The sequence below is a fragment of the Monodelphis domestica genome, chromosome 5 (assembly GCF_027887165.1).
Source record: "Monodelphis domestica isolate mMonDom1 chromosome 5, mMonDom1.pri, whole genome shotgun sequence".
NCBI lineage: Eukaryota > Metazoa > Chordata > Mammalia > Didelphimorphia > Didelphidae > Monodelphis > Monodelphis domestica.
The window spans coordinates 132,372,647-132,384,686 of NC_077231.1; the positions used below are offsets into that span (position 1 = coordinate 132,372,647).

Genomic DNA, 12,040 nt, shown 5'->3' on the forward strand with positions numbered 1-12,040 from the left:
AGACTATATGAAAACACTAAATATTGACCCCCATCCTATGAAGTCCTGGCCACTTTTTTATTTAGGGCTTGGTAGGATAGAGTGCTCAAACTTAGGAGTAGATACTAAAAATTTCCCTGATGTCCAGCATATGGATAAAGATAGTATCATCAGAACTAGAAGAAGAGAGAATCCTTTAAAGCTCTACCAGCTATTATGTACACTGTACCCCCAAATCATTTGGAGATACCAAGAGTTCTGGGATCTTTTGTCTTAGTCTGAATGCCATCTGAAAAAATGTAGCTCATAAAATAGTTATATAATTATATTCTAGAGAGGGAGATATTTAATGGGGTTTTTCAGTATAGGTATTCTAGAGAAATTCTTAGCTTAGTAATGGCCATACTAATGAAATACCTTTAAAACTACCAAACATATCTACCTTTCGGGGGAATCTAGCTCAACCACATACAAATTATCAGTGGTTTCATTGTCATAAAAAAGTATAAATAATAGTAATCCTAAAAAATTCATGCAATTTATTTGAAGAGCTTTACAATGGATATCTTTACTGAAAAAGGTCATCATATATGTGAGAGTTCTGTAATCTGGACTCTGAAAAATCAGAATGAATCATTCTGATCATTCATCATGAAGAATAAACAGGGGGGGTGGGGAGAAGATGGGGCAAAGAGAAAAGAGGGAACAAGAGAGGATCATTTTACCTTATCAAGGTGGTTGTAGAAATCAATGTTTGCTGCACAGAGGTACCTTCCAAGCAATGTTGCATGGGTCGTAAATATAGTGGCAACAGGAAGTCTCCTGGATCGAGAAAGAATTAGTCCAGTTCCTGCCTGCCATTCATGAAATTGAGCAATGACATGTTTACCATCCACATGGTCAGTCACCTGAAATAGAAAGAAAAATATTTAGTAAAACTATTGACAGAATCTGTCCTTGATCAGAATTTACAGTATTTTATAGTACAGATACCTCTACCTATGAATGTTATCCAAAGTTAAAAGTTCTCAGTATTTATTGATGTGGATTCAGATTGCAAGGAAGCATGTAGACCCACAAGATTTTAGAGTTGGAAAGCATCTGAAAGATCATCTTGTTCAATGCTTTATTACAGGTGAGGAACCTGAGGCCCATACAAGAGAACAACATATGAAGAGAACAACAAATGTAGAACTGGAAGAGAACTTTAGAGATCATGTAGAACATTTTCCTCATTCTGCCTTTTAGTTTAAGACAAATACTTGAGATTTTATATTGATGGAATGAGATAGAATTTTCAAAATGCCTAGCAATGTCATAATTTACATATGACACTATGCCAAAGGAAGGATTTAAATTGCAAGGCAACTATAACATTGATAAGCAAAACACAACTTTGGTTTTTTAGTATTTGGATGTTGGAGTTATTTTGTACAAATAGAATGATTACACTCTATAAATACTACCCTAAACAGTGTCATATTGTTGTATGGATCAAATAGACAAACATAGAGGTAGTGAGGGGTGGGGCAGATGGAGGTGAATGGGACTAGAAGTAAAACACTTTTCATTATTCTTCCATATTCTAGCATTTCCTGGAAAGTTCCATCAATTTGGTAACAAAATGTTTATAGTGTTTTTCTTGGTAGAGAAGCCAGAGGATCAAATGAGATCATGTTATGTAAACTTAGTGAAACTTAAAGCTTTGGATAAATATCAGCTGATGTATTCAGAAATAAAATGACATCTCAAGGTCTTTCTCTGACCTATCATTCCAGAATCATGGTCAGACAGATTAAAAATATTAATCGACATACAGGGCTGTCAGGAATCTTATGGCATGCTTTGCCTATGTTATTTCATTTTACTATAACAACCAAAAAATAAATATTGCTATTCTCATTTTATAGATTAGGAAAATGAAGTTAAGAAAAGTAAGGAATTAGAGTGGGTTTTCATGATCACTCAGCTCTTAATTATCAAAGGTAGAACATTTCACCTGACTCATAAATCTTGCCTACTTTCCACGATGCCACAAAATTGGAATTTGTTAATAATACATACCCTCAGTGTATCATTTAACATTTCTAAGTATTTTCATATCTCCAAGGACATTTAAATGTATTCACACAAAAACTTGTTTTCTAGATAGAAATATTGGTGAAGTAGCCCAATCTAATGAAGATAGAAGACCTAGATTTGTTAGGTAGATGGGTGATCTTAACCACTATTGATGGCTAACACTTATAGCACTTACTTTGTACCAAGCACTGTGCTAAGAGCCCTATAATCATTATCTAATTTGATCTTTGCCACAACCTTGGGAGATGTGTTATTTTTACCCTAATTTTACAGATGAGGAAACTGAGGCCAGTAGTGCTTAACTGACTTGCTCAGGATCACATAGCTAGTAAGTGACCGAGTTTGGATTTGAACTTACGTCTTTCTGACTCCAGACCCAGCACTTTATTTACTGAGCCACCATAAAATCTTTCTGTTCTTTAATTTCATTATCTATAAAATAAGGATAATTTATTTCCTTCTTATTTTCCTTATTACTGTTGTGGATAGCATCATTTTCCTAGTCTTCCAGAGGCATAACTTCAGTGTCATGCTTGAGGCTTCACTCTTACTCACTCCACATATTGCACAGCCCTGTTGTTTCTCCCTTTGTAATATCACATCTCTCCACTCATCCAGCCAATGCCCAAGTGCAGACTACTTTCACGTCACACCTACAATGTTGTAATAATCTTCTGGCTCACTTAGCTGCCTCAAGTCTCGCCCCTACAGAGTGTCCTTTACTCAGCTGTCAAACTAATCTTCCTAAAGTGCAAATCTGATTATGCCACTCTCTTCAATCAACTCAATATGCAACAAACTCCCATAGCTTTCTATCATCTACAGGCTCAAGTATAAAACTGTATGCTCACTTTATCTATCCAAAGTTCAGTATGGTTGTAGTCATTGAATACAGGGTCTCTGATGCCCAGAAAAGAATATTAACCTAAAAGCACTTATCTGATAAATGATATATTTTTAAATGAAATACATCTCCCTGATCTGCTTTGAAAATTCCTTTGAACTCAGAAAATATATAACTTTATTGAGTATATGTAAGTTATACAAATATGTTTAGTTCTATATTATGCCCAATGAGGGAAGAAAATGAAGAAAAAGAGACCAAAGGAAAAAATCAGATTTCAGGTATTTAATAACTGTGGACTATGGGCAAGTCACGTCTCTTCAACTCAGTTTCTTCATCTATAAAATGTTGTCAATAATACCGATAACATTTATCTCACAGGAATATTGTGAGGCTCAAATGGGTTTGCCTGGATAAAACATTTGATATAAATTAAAGTCCTTTTTTTAATTAATGACAGTTCTTAAAACAAAAAAAGAGGGCTTGAGAGAAAGAGCAAAAGGAAAAGGAGAAGGAATAAGAAAACAATCTTAGCATATGAAGAAAGAGAAAGATGGAGAATAGGAAAGACAAGGACAGAGACCTGTATTCCCTTTTAAAAATACAAAGAAAAGAAGTGAAGGAGAAACAGGGGAATCACAGATTTGCAGGATTCCTTTGAAAAGTTGTTCAGTTGTATCCAACTCTCTGTGATTCATTTGGGGCTTTACTGGCAAAGTTACTGCAGTAGTTTGTCCTTTCCTTCTCCAACTCATTTCAAAGATAAGGAACTGAGGCAGACAGGGTTAAATGACTTGCTTAGGGTCAACATAGTGTCTGAGGTCAGATTTGAACTCAGGAAAATGAATCTTCCTGATTTCAGGCCAGGAACTGTATCCTTTGTTCCATCTAGCTGGCCCATTTTGAAAAGTACAAGCTGAATTTATTACATATTTAAAAGAAAAGCAAACTTGATGAAATGCAGGTCTGCTTGTGTATAATATTCTACTGTTTTACAGTGCATATGGAAATACTCATTGTATTTGTTAAGTTCAGAAGAGAAATAAAATAAAAATAAGAAAAATGATACAAAAAGCAACCTCATAGAAAGAAGCTCCCTATATAGCATATCTTTGGAGCTAAATGGAAAATAGCAGCTGAGAGTTTTCCTATCCTGTATTAATGATCTTCATTTTCAAAAGACCAAACTTTCTGACTCAAATGGAAATTATAAATGACAACCAATTGAATGTACATATATCTATATATACAGACAGAGTTTTATATTATATATATATGCATAATATAAATGTTGTTGATATTATGTAGCCTTAAGTCTGAAATTTTAAACATTTGCTGCTATAGTTCTGAATGGAAATTTAGCAAAATTATTTTCTAGCACATTGAAGTTTTGTACAGAGACATAACAGATCATTTCAGTATGGCAGCAGCAGCAGCAGCAGCAGCATCACTGCCTTCAATGAATGCTTTTAAAAATATCACATTAATGCAATTTTCAAAAACTAAAACAGTATTATGAATATTAAATAGAAATAGTATTGATATTTAGTGGCTGGTATTATTTGAAGGCAGCTAGTGAGTGAGGGATCTCAGACATAATTTAATTTATTTTAACCTCTAGCTCAGTGGATAGAGTGCTAAGCCTAGTTAGGAAGACCTTTGTTCAAATTTGACCTCAATCACTTTCTAGATGTGTGATCCTAGGCAAGTCATTTGACTTCTTTTTTCTCTAATGCACCAGAGAAAGAAATGGCAAAGCACTCTACATCTTTGCCAAGAGAACCCTATGGACAGCATTGGTGTGCTGTGGTCTGTGGGGTCATGAATAGTTGGACACAATTGAATAAAAACAACTCTTTTCTAGTGTGGTGGCTCTCTCCACTGCTGCAGACAGACAATTCAATTGAAACTTAATATACCGGAGAGTTGTCTGGGGCACTGAAAATTCAAGTAATTTGGCCAGGCTCATTCTTACAGTGACAGAAGTGGGTCTCTGGTCTTCCTGTTTCCAAGGTCATTTCTCAGTTTACTAATCCTTATTGTCTCTCTGATAACTTAAATAGACAACAACCGGATTTACACACCTGTTTTGCCTTGATTGTGTAGGCTGACTTTTCTACAAGTAAAACAAGGACCCAGGGATTTTTTTTAAACCATGCCAATGAGCTGGCAGGACTGATGGGATTTAAAATACTATTTTGTAGTTTTCTAAATTCAGGAGAAAGGTTAGAACAGAGATAAAGCTGTACAGTATTTCTATTTCTGGCTCTGTTCCAGAAACTAGTATTTACACCAGCTAAAACCATCTTTCAGATTCCTTTGAAAAGGTCTTGGGCAAACCAATAATTGCATAACCGTTTAACTTGCTTAACCTAAAACGAATAGAATAGATTTTCAGTGTAGTGAGGGATCTCAGACATAATTTAATTTAACCTCTTCCTTATATAAATGAGAGTGAAAGAGATAGAATTATTTGTCAGAATAATATTGTTAGTTCATGGTAGATCTGAGGCTGGAAACCAGGTGCCTGAACTACTAGCCCACTAATCTTTCCACTACTGCCAGCCTCTTCTTACACCAGGTGCCCCTCGTGAAATCATTCTTAAACACTGATCTACTGTTGTTTGAAAAGGAAGGCAGCTTCATTAAACCTCTAGAATATTGCCCTCTGGAAGTAGTACCTCTTTTAAGAACCAGGCAGTTAATGACCCAAATATAAGCATATCGTTAGCCTCTTGGTCATGGTAAGGGATTCCTATGTTGCATGCTTCCCAGAGGTCTCCTTTCCATCTGTCCAAATTCCACGCAGAATATCCTATGTCGAACAGCACCACATAAGGGCTTCCTTCTATGAGCCATCGTCCAAAGTGAACCTGTTCATTTTACAAGTAAAAAAAACTTGTGATTATTGAATGAATATAACTTTAGCCAAATAAAAAATTATTTTCCAAGTCGAATAGAAAGCTGTCTTCATCATTTTTATACCTGATGGAAATAATTATTTGCAAAAGACAACTTAATGGACTATGCTAATTATCCATTCATATGTATTATTGGAGCACTTACTATCCATGCATTAAATTAGATAAATGCTCATTTCCCCCCTGAGTATCCCAATACATGTATTGCTCATATGTAGGCAGAACAATCTAGAAAGACATCTCTTCTCCTCTGGCTTATCTAAATCCTTCTGATTTGGAATTTTTTTTTGAGGTTCTGCTTGAGTCTCATCCCTTTCATGACCTTTCTCCCTTATTCCTCTTCCCACCCATTACATAGTCACTACCCCAACCCCTCCCATAGACCACTACTCTCTCCTTTCTCTGAAGCATTATAACCCATTGTCTATCCTGGAATTTCACATATGCTTCTTAAGTATTGTCCTAGATCCTCAGCTAAACTGCCTGGAATGCTTTGTACTTAGGAAATGTCTGTTTCTGTCATTTCTTGTATGTTCATAAATCAATAAAAGGCATGAAGAACAATCCTTAAGGGTACAAAATGGTTCCTTTTGTCTGCTCAGAATTTAACCTTTTAAACTTCCATTATTATAAATGATATTTCTAAAATGAGCAATATTGCCTTTCCCAGAAGACTATTCTGCAGCAGAAGTTTGGTAGGACTTTTAGAATGACAATACAAAAATTGAGTCATAGATCAGTCTTCTACCTATTGCAATTTCATCGTTGGCAAATCAAAAAAGGTAGCTCATGGATATGAGTAAGAGTGTATTCTTTTAGTGTTCATTTGGGTTTAATAATGAAATAAAATGAGACACTCATAATTCATTCAATAGCCAACAAAGTGAGATTTGCTTGGCCTTACCAGAAGGATATACAACAAGGAAGGCACTGAGGACTCCTCAAAGTGATTCCATTACCCTGAGCTCTCTTGACTGAGTTGTCCATTGTCTTTCACCAACCAAGCACTTGTGGAACTCCTTGTGGGTGTTTTATACTCAAGCAAACAAAAGTGTTCTGAACTGCCTAAGATTTTCATCTCCCAAGCCAATCAAGTCTGAAGGGTAGTCTCAATACCTTTTAAGGAAAAATTAACCTAACTTGGATGGTGGATAGGATATTGCTCCTTCTACAGTAAGGGATGTAATTTTACTTATCTCCTTAATTATTTTTTACTAAATTATCTTTATGAATCTAACATTGAATAGGTGATTAGACATTTGCTGTTAGGACTTCATGTCCCAACTGACCTCAGAATCATATTAAATCAACTGATTTTCCTTGCTTCAATTCAAATTCAAGCAATCTTCTTTGCTCTTTCTTAGTTTCTAAGGAAAGCACAGTACCTGACACCCATGTAAATTCATTGCTTCCACTGCCTTTTTAATTGCAGGGCTTGGAGGCTCACATTCTTCCACTTGTGTCTTCATATTGTGTTCAAAATATGGACCAATCAGACAATAATTTTCTCCCCATTCATCTGCAGTTGTTTTTGCTTTGGTCTGGATTACAGTATAGATGCCACCAACTGTTTCAAAAAGTTTATAATGGTTTTATTAATATTGAATTTAATATTTCATTCTTTCTAACTCAAATGAATTAAATTGCTAGATAAGATTTAGGATTCCATTAAAGAAATCTCTAGTAATCTAGTTCCCTTAATTCCTTGTCTGATTTGCTATAAAGACAATACTTTACATTGGCTTTTTTCTCCCACATACCTGGCAAACTATTAGGAATCAGAGGGTGACTTTGTGGTGGAAGAAAGTATGAGAAGTGACCCTTCCAACAAACCCTCTCAGGGGGCAATAGTCAGGACTCCCTCACTTCTATTATGTCCATATGATTGAAAAGAATGGTTGGAGTTAGGGACAGCAATTGCCATGAGCATAATATCAATTTCCCAAATGGTAGATCCATCTTCTCCAGCTGAACTTCAAAACAATTCTATCAGCAGGTCCATCCATAGAGGTGATGTGTTAGTAGGGAGATCCTGATCTTTCCAACAAGTGAATAATATTTTTAGCTGCTTTTTACTTCCCGGAATCATCTGTAGTGTGGCTCAAATCTTGGAGAGCTTGTTGTTAGTCACAAATATAACCAAGGAAGGAATTTGTCAGAGCAGTAAGTAGGGAAGGACCATTGAAGTTCTGCCTTAAGTTGGGAAGTTTGTTTCAGGGATAGAAATCACCCCACCTGACCCTGACAAACTCCAGAATTTTGCCTTTGGGATCAAATATAAAATGTTCTGGTTGACATTTTAAAACCCTTCACAATCTGATCCCTTCCCAGGTTGTTTTTTTGTTGGTTTGGTTTGGTTTGGTTTGGTTTTTTACATTTTATTCAATAAACTCAACAATCTAGCTATATTTCCATTTGACAGCCTATGACATTCCTTTTTCTGATTCCAACTCCAAACCATTTCACTGGTCATTCACCAGCCTGGAAAGTATATCTTGTTAGTACATGGTCGTTATCCTGCTCATCCATTAACATGTGATCTCTTTGAGGGCTGGCATTGTGCTTTTGCCTTTCTTTGTGTAACCATTACTTAGGACAAGGCCTGGCACATATCAAGGGTGTAAAAAATGTTTCTTAACTGACTGTCTGACCGATATCTCCAAAGAGTAATATACTTTAGTATATTAGTATATAAATATAAATATATTAGTATATTTCATATGGAGGGATATGGTGGGTAAAGTTGATTTAACCTAGCCAGTAGTGAAGGTAGTTTGTGGGGAGGGAAGTGAGGGAATTATTTATAGGCTTGATTGCTAATGCTAAAGAAAAAAACAATACAAAAAAAAACCCACCTCTCTTTTGGCTCCAGCTAGCAGAACCACCTCCTTCTTTCCCACCTCCCTGAGCTCTTGCTCAATGTCAGCCACATTTCTCTCCCTTCTGCTTCCAACACACACAGTGCGTGGACCTGGGAGTAATGCACCCTAGAGAGTAACTGTGAAAACATGGACTTTGGGCAGAGAATGTTTAAGTACTTTTTAGTGAGAACCTGCGTGATGTTGTGGAATAAGATCTGGGATTTGAACTCAGAAGAGGTCTAGGTCCAATTCCTGTCTTGCACTAGTTGAATGATAGACCTCTCTGCTTAATTTTTCTGAGCCTCACTTTCCTCCTCTATAAAATAGAGAAAATAATATTTGCACTATTTATACCATAAGGTTTCAAGGAAGGCACTTGGGAATCCTAAATGTACTACACAGATGTAGTATCTTTTTTTTTTCACCCATATCTGTGAGAACATGCTGTGCCATGAACATCATCTCAGTGATAAAAATAGTATTAAAGAGTTGCCTGTGGCACTAAAATTTCAAGTGACTTTCTTATGTGCCAGATGTAAGACTTGAACCATTTCTTCCTGATTATAAGGTTGACTTTCTATCCATCATACTATGCTGCTTGTCAAATGTGAGCAATTAGCATTTAAATAGATGTCATAAAACTTCTGATTCAAAGATCTACAGTTTTCTGCAACTCTATGCCATATATATGTATATATATATATATATATATAGAGAGAGAGAGAGAGATAGAGAGAGAGAGAGAGAGACCCTTCCCCCTAAAACTTTCTCCTTGTCACTATGAATTAGAGAATTGCATTCTATGATTTTAGAAGGATTTCACATTTTACATAAGGAAGACTTACTATTTTATAAAGATTTATGCTGATGGGAACCTTGATGGATTAAATTTATTTAAGCCAATTTGAATAAGAAAATCCGAAACAGGAACTATAGGACTACTTTATTTTATATCTGGTATCAATTATGATTGGTTACCGTTGTACTATAAAAATCATATAACTTAGAACTGGAAGGGACTGGAAATCTTGTATTATGTTATTTTCAACAATGTAGAAATCTTTAAATTACTTATATTCTGATTATCATTTACCTATCAACAATTTAGAAGTCTCACATTGTGTGGAAATATATCCCCTTCAATTGTACATCCTTGAAATATGATCAATAAAACAATAGAAATTTTGTTAATATTGTTGTCAATATTCTCTCATTATGTTTTGTATAGGATTTGTTAAGGAGGCCACTAATACAATAATCATTTATGATGTGTCAAAAAGTCAAAATTATTATAAAGGGCCAATACCATTTTTAGGAAGCCAAAAAGAACTGGAATCAGTCATTAATAGTAGATAGTTCCTTCAGCATATCTATTTCCCTTTTTACTTTTAATGGTCTTTCTGTAGTCGGAACAATGGAAGCAGAATTATTTTCTCATTTAATGGAAGTATCAACATTTTCCTATGTAGAATAAGGTGAATGAGTGTTTAGCTGCAAATTTCATTAAGAAAACAGAACTTGAAACTGAAATAAACTATAGAGAAGCCTAGTCCTATCCTCTCATTTTACAGGAGGAAAAATCGGGGCACAGAGGGGCTAAATATTTTGTCCCTGATCAGTTGGTATTAGAGTGTTGGGCTTTTGAATTTAAATGCAAGGACCTTTCCATTTCAACCAGCTTTTGTCTTAAATGATCAGGAAATATGCTTAATAATTCACATTATAACAATATGAAATGACCAAGGTCTGATTTAATCAGATTAAATACAACTTCTCCATAAGACCATTTGACTATTTTTTGACTAAGAATTTTTTTGGAGGGATAGAATAAAAATGCAGACATCCTCCAAACCTAATGTATTTTCATTTTTTTGTTCATAATCACTTGGTTTCTGTAACCCACTTAAAATATATATATTTCCAGACAAATTCCAAGATGCTCAACAATCCCCTCTTTAGCTTAACCTACTTAAAATTTTTATTACCCACCAAAATAACTAAACATCACAAAATGTCAAAGTTCTTTGGAATATTTTCCTGAGAGCTCACCAATAAAATGAATCTTGTTATGATCATTTCTAATCTCTCTTTCCAAAAAAAAGAATGTGGGTTCTTAAAAAGTGTACTACAAACCTTTATTGGTCACTTCCCAGGCAACTTCGAAGAGCAGCAAATCCTCTACTGGAAGTTCTTGCACATCCCACAGGGGAAGCCCACTCAGGGAGGTCACAGACAGCGATCTTCCTCGCATCATTTTCCCTTAAACCACAAAATGTTACAATTCCCAGATTCCCAGAGAGACAGAAAGGTATACTTGGGGAAATACGTGCAGAGGCTGTTGGCTGCCAGACACAGGTCCAGTTTATTTGCCTTGGAGAAGTAAATTCACAGAGTTAAAGCTTTTAGGAGAGCTGCAGGGGGAAGCTTCTCTTTGCCCTCTGGGCTACCTAAGGGAGGTCCAGTCAGAACAAAATCCCTGCCCACAGTTCTCTAAAGCCACCTGATGCAAACACAAGTGAAACCCATGAACACAGGTAGGTAGGTAAATACCTTCCTGCCCTGGGGGAAGGCCCTAATGGGCTCATCCCCTCCTGAAAATACTGCCTTTTTTTGGCCTAGCTACTTGACTCACAAGGACAGCTAGGTGACTCAGTGCCAGACCTGGAGTCAAGAAGACTCATCTTCATGAATTCAAATCCTGCCTCGGTCATTTACTAGCTGTATGTCCCTGGGGAAGTCACTTAACCTTGCTTGCCTCAATTTCCTCATCCGTAAAATGAGATAGGAAAAGGAAATGTAAAATCAATCCAGTATCTTTGGCAAGAAAACCTAAGAGGGTTCACAAAGAGTTGAGCATGACCAACTGAACAAAAACTTGCTTCACATATTCCCGACTTTATAACTTTGAAAGAGAAACAGTATCAGATCCTCCTAGAAAGTTTTCTTGCAAGAGTCTCTAGAGAAAAGGCTAGCAGAATGAATCCAAAATCCCTGCATTAATACTTCCCCTGGCAAGATATTACCAACTGAAGGAATTCCTTCCATTTTTGGATCAACCCAGTTATTAGAAAGTTCTTTCTTATATTTCACAAAATCCTTCTCTTTACAATTTTTAGCTATTCTAATTCTCCTTTCCATATAGTTTTGGAATTTTATAGAAGTAGTAAAAATGAATTAAATCCTTCTCTATTCCCCAATATCCCTTTGGATTTCCAAGAAATTATTATTTTTTTCTTTTCTGATCCCCCTGGTTACTAGTGTTTCCCTTCTACCATGAAATAACTTATAGAGTTCTTATATATACTTACATATACTGTGTACACACAAACATATATACAGGTATATGCATGTAC

The 12,040-nt window shown here is 35.7% G+C and overlaps 1 protein-coding gene across 2 annotated transcripts in view; it reads right to left on the reverse strand.

Moving 5' to 3' along the window:
- The window catches only part of GYS2 (glycogen synthase 2), a 57,540-nt gene extending 46,329 nt beyond the window's left edge, over positions 1-11,211 (reverse strand). For both annotated transcript variants that reach the window (XM_001363375.4, XM_007503531.2), the window contains exons 1-4: positions 10,821-11,211; positions 7,212-7,393; positions 5,587-5,778; positions 705-887 (exon numbers count right to left, since the gene is read on the reverse strand). In XM_001363375.4, coding sequence (XP_001363412.2) covers positions 705-887; positions 5,587-5,778; positions 7,212-7,393; positions 10,821-10,941 — 678 coding nt within the window. In that variant the 5' untranslated portion in view covers positions 10,942-11,211. The remainder of the gene's footprint in view (positions 1-704; positions 888-5,586; positions 5,779-7,211; positions 7,394-10,820) is intronic.
- Between the last annotated feature and the right edge of the window lie 829 nt (positions 11,212-12,040).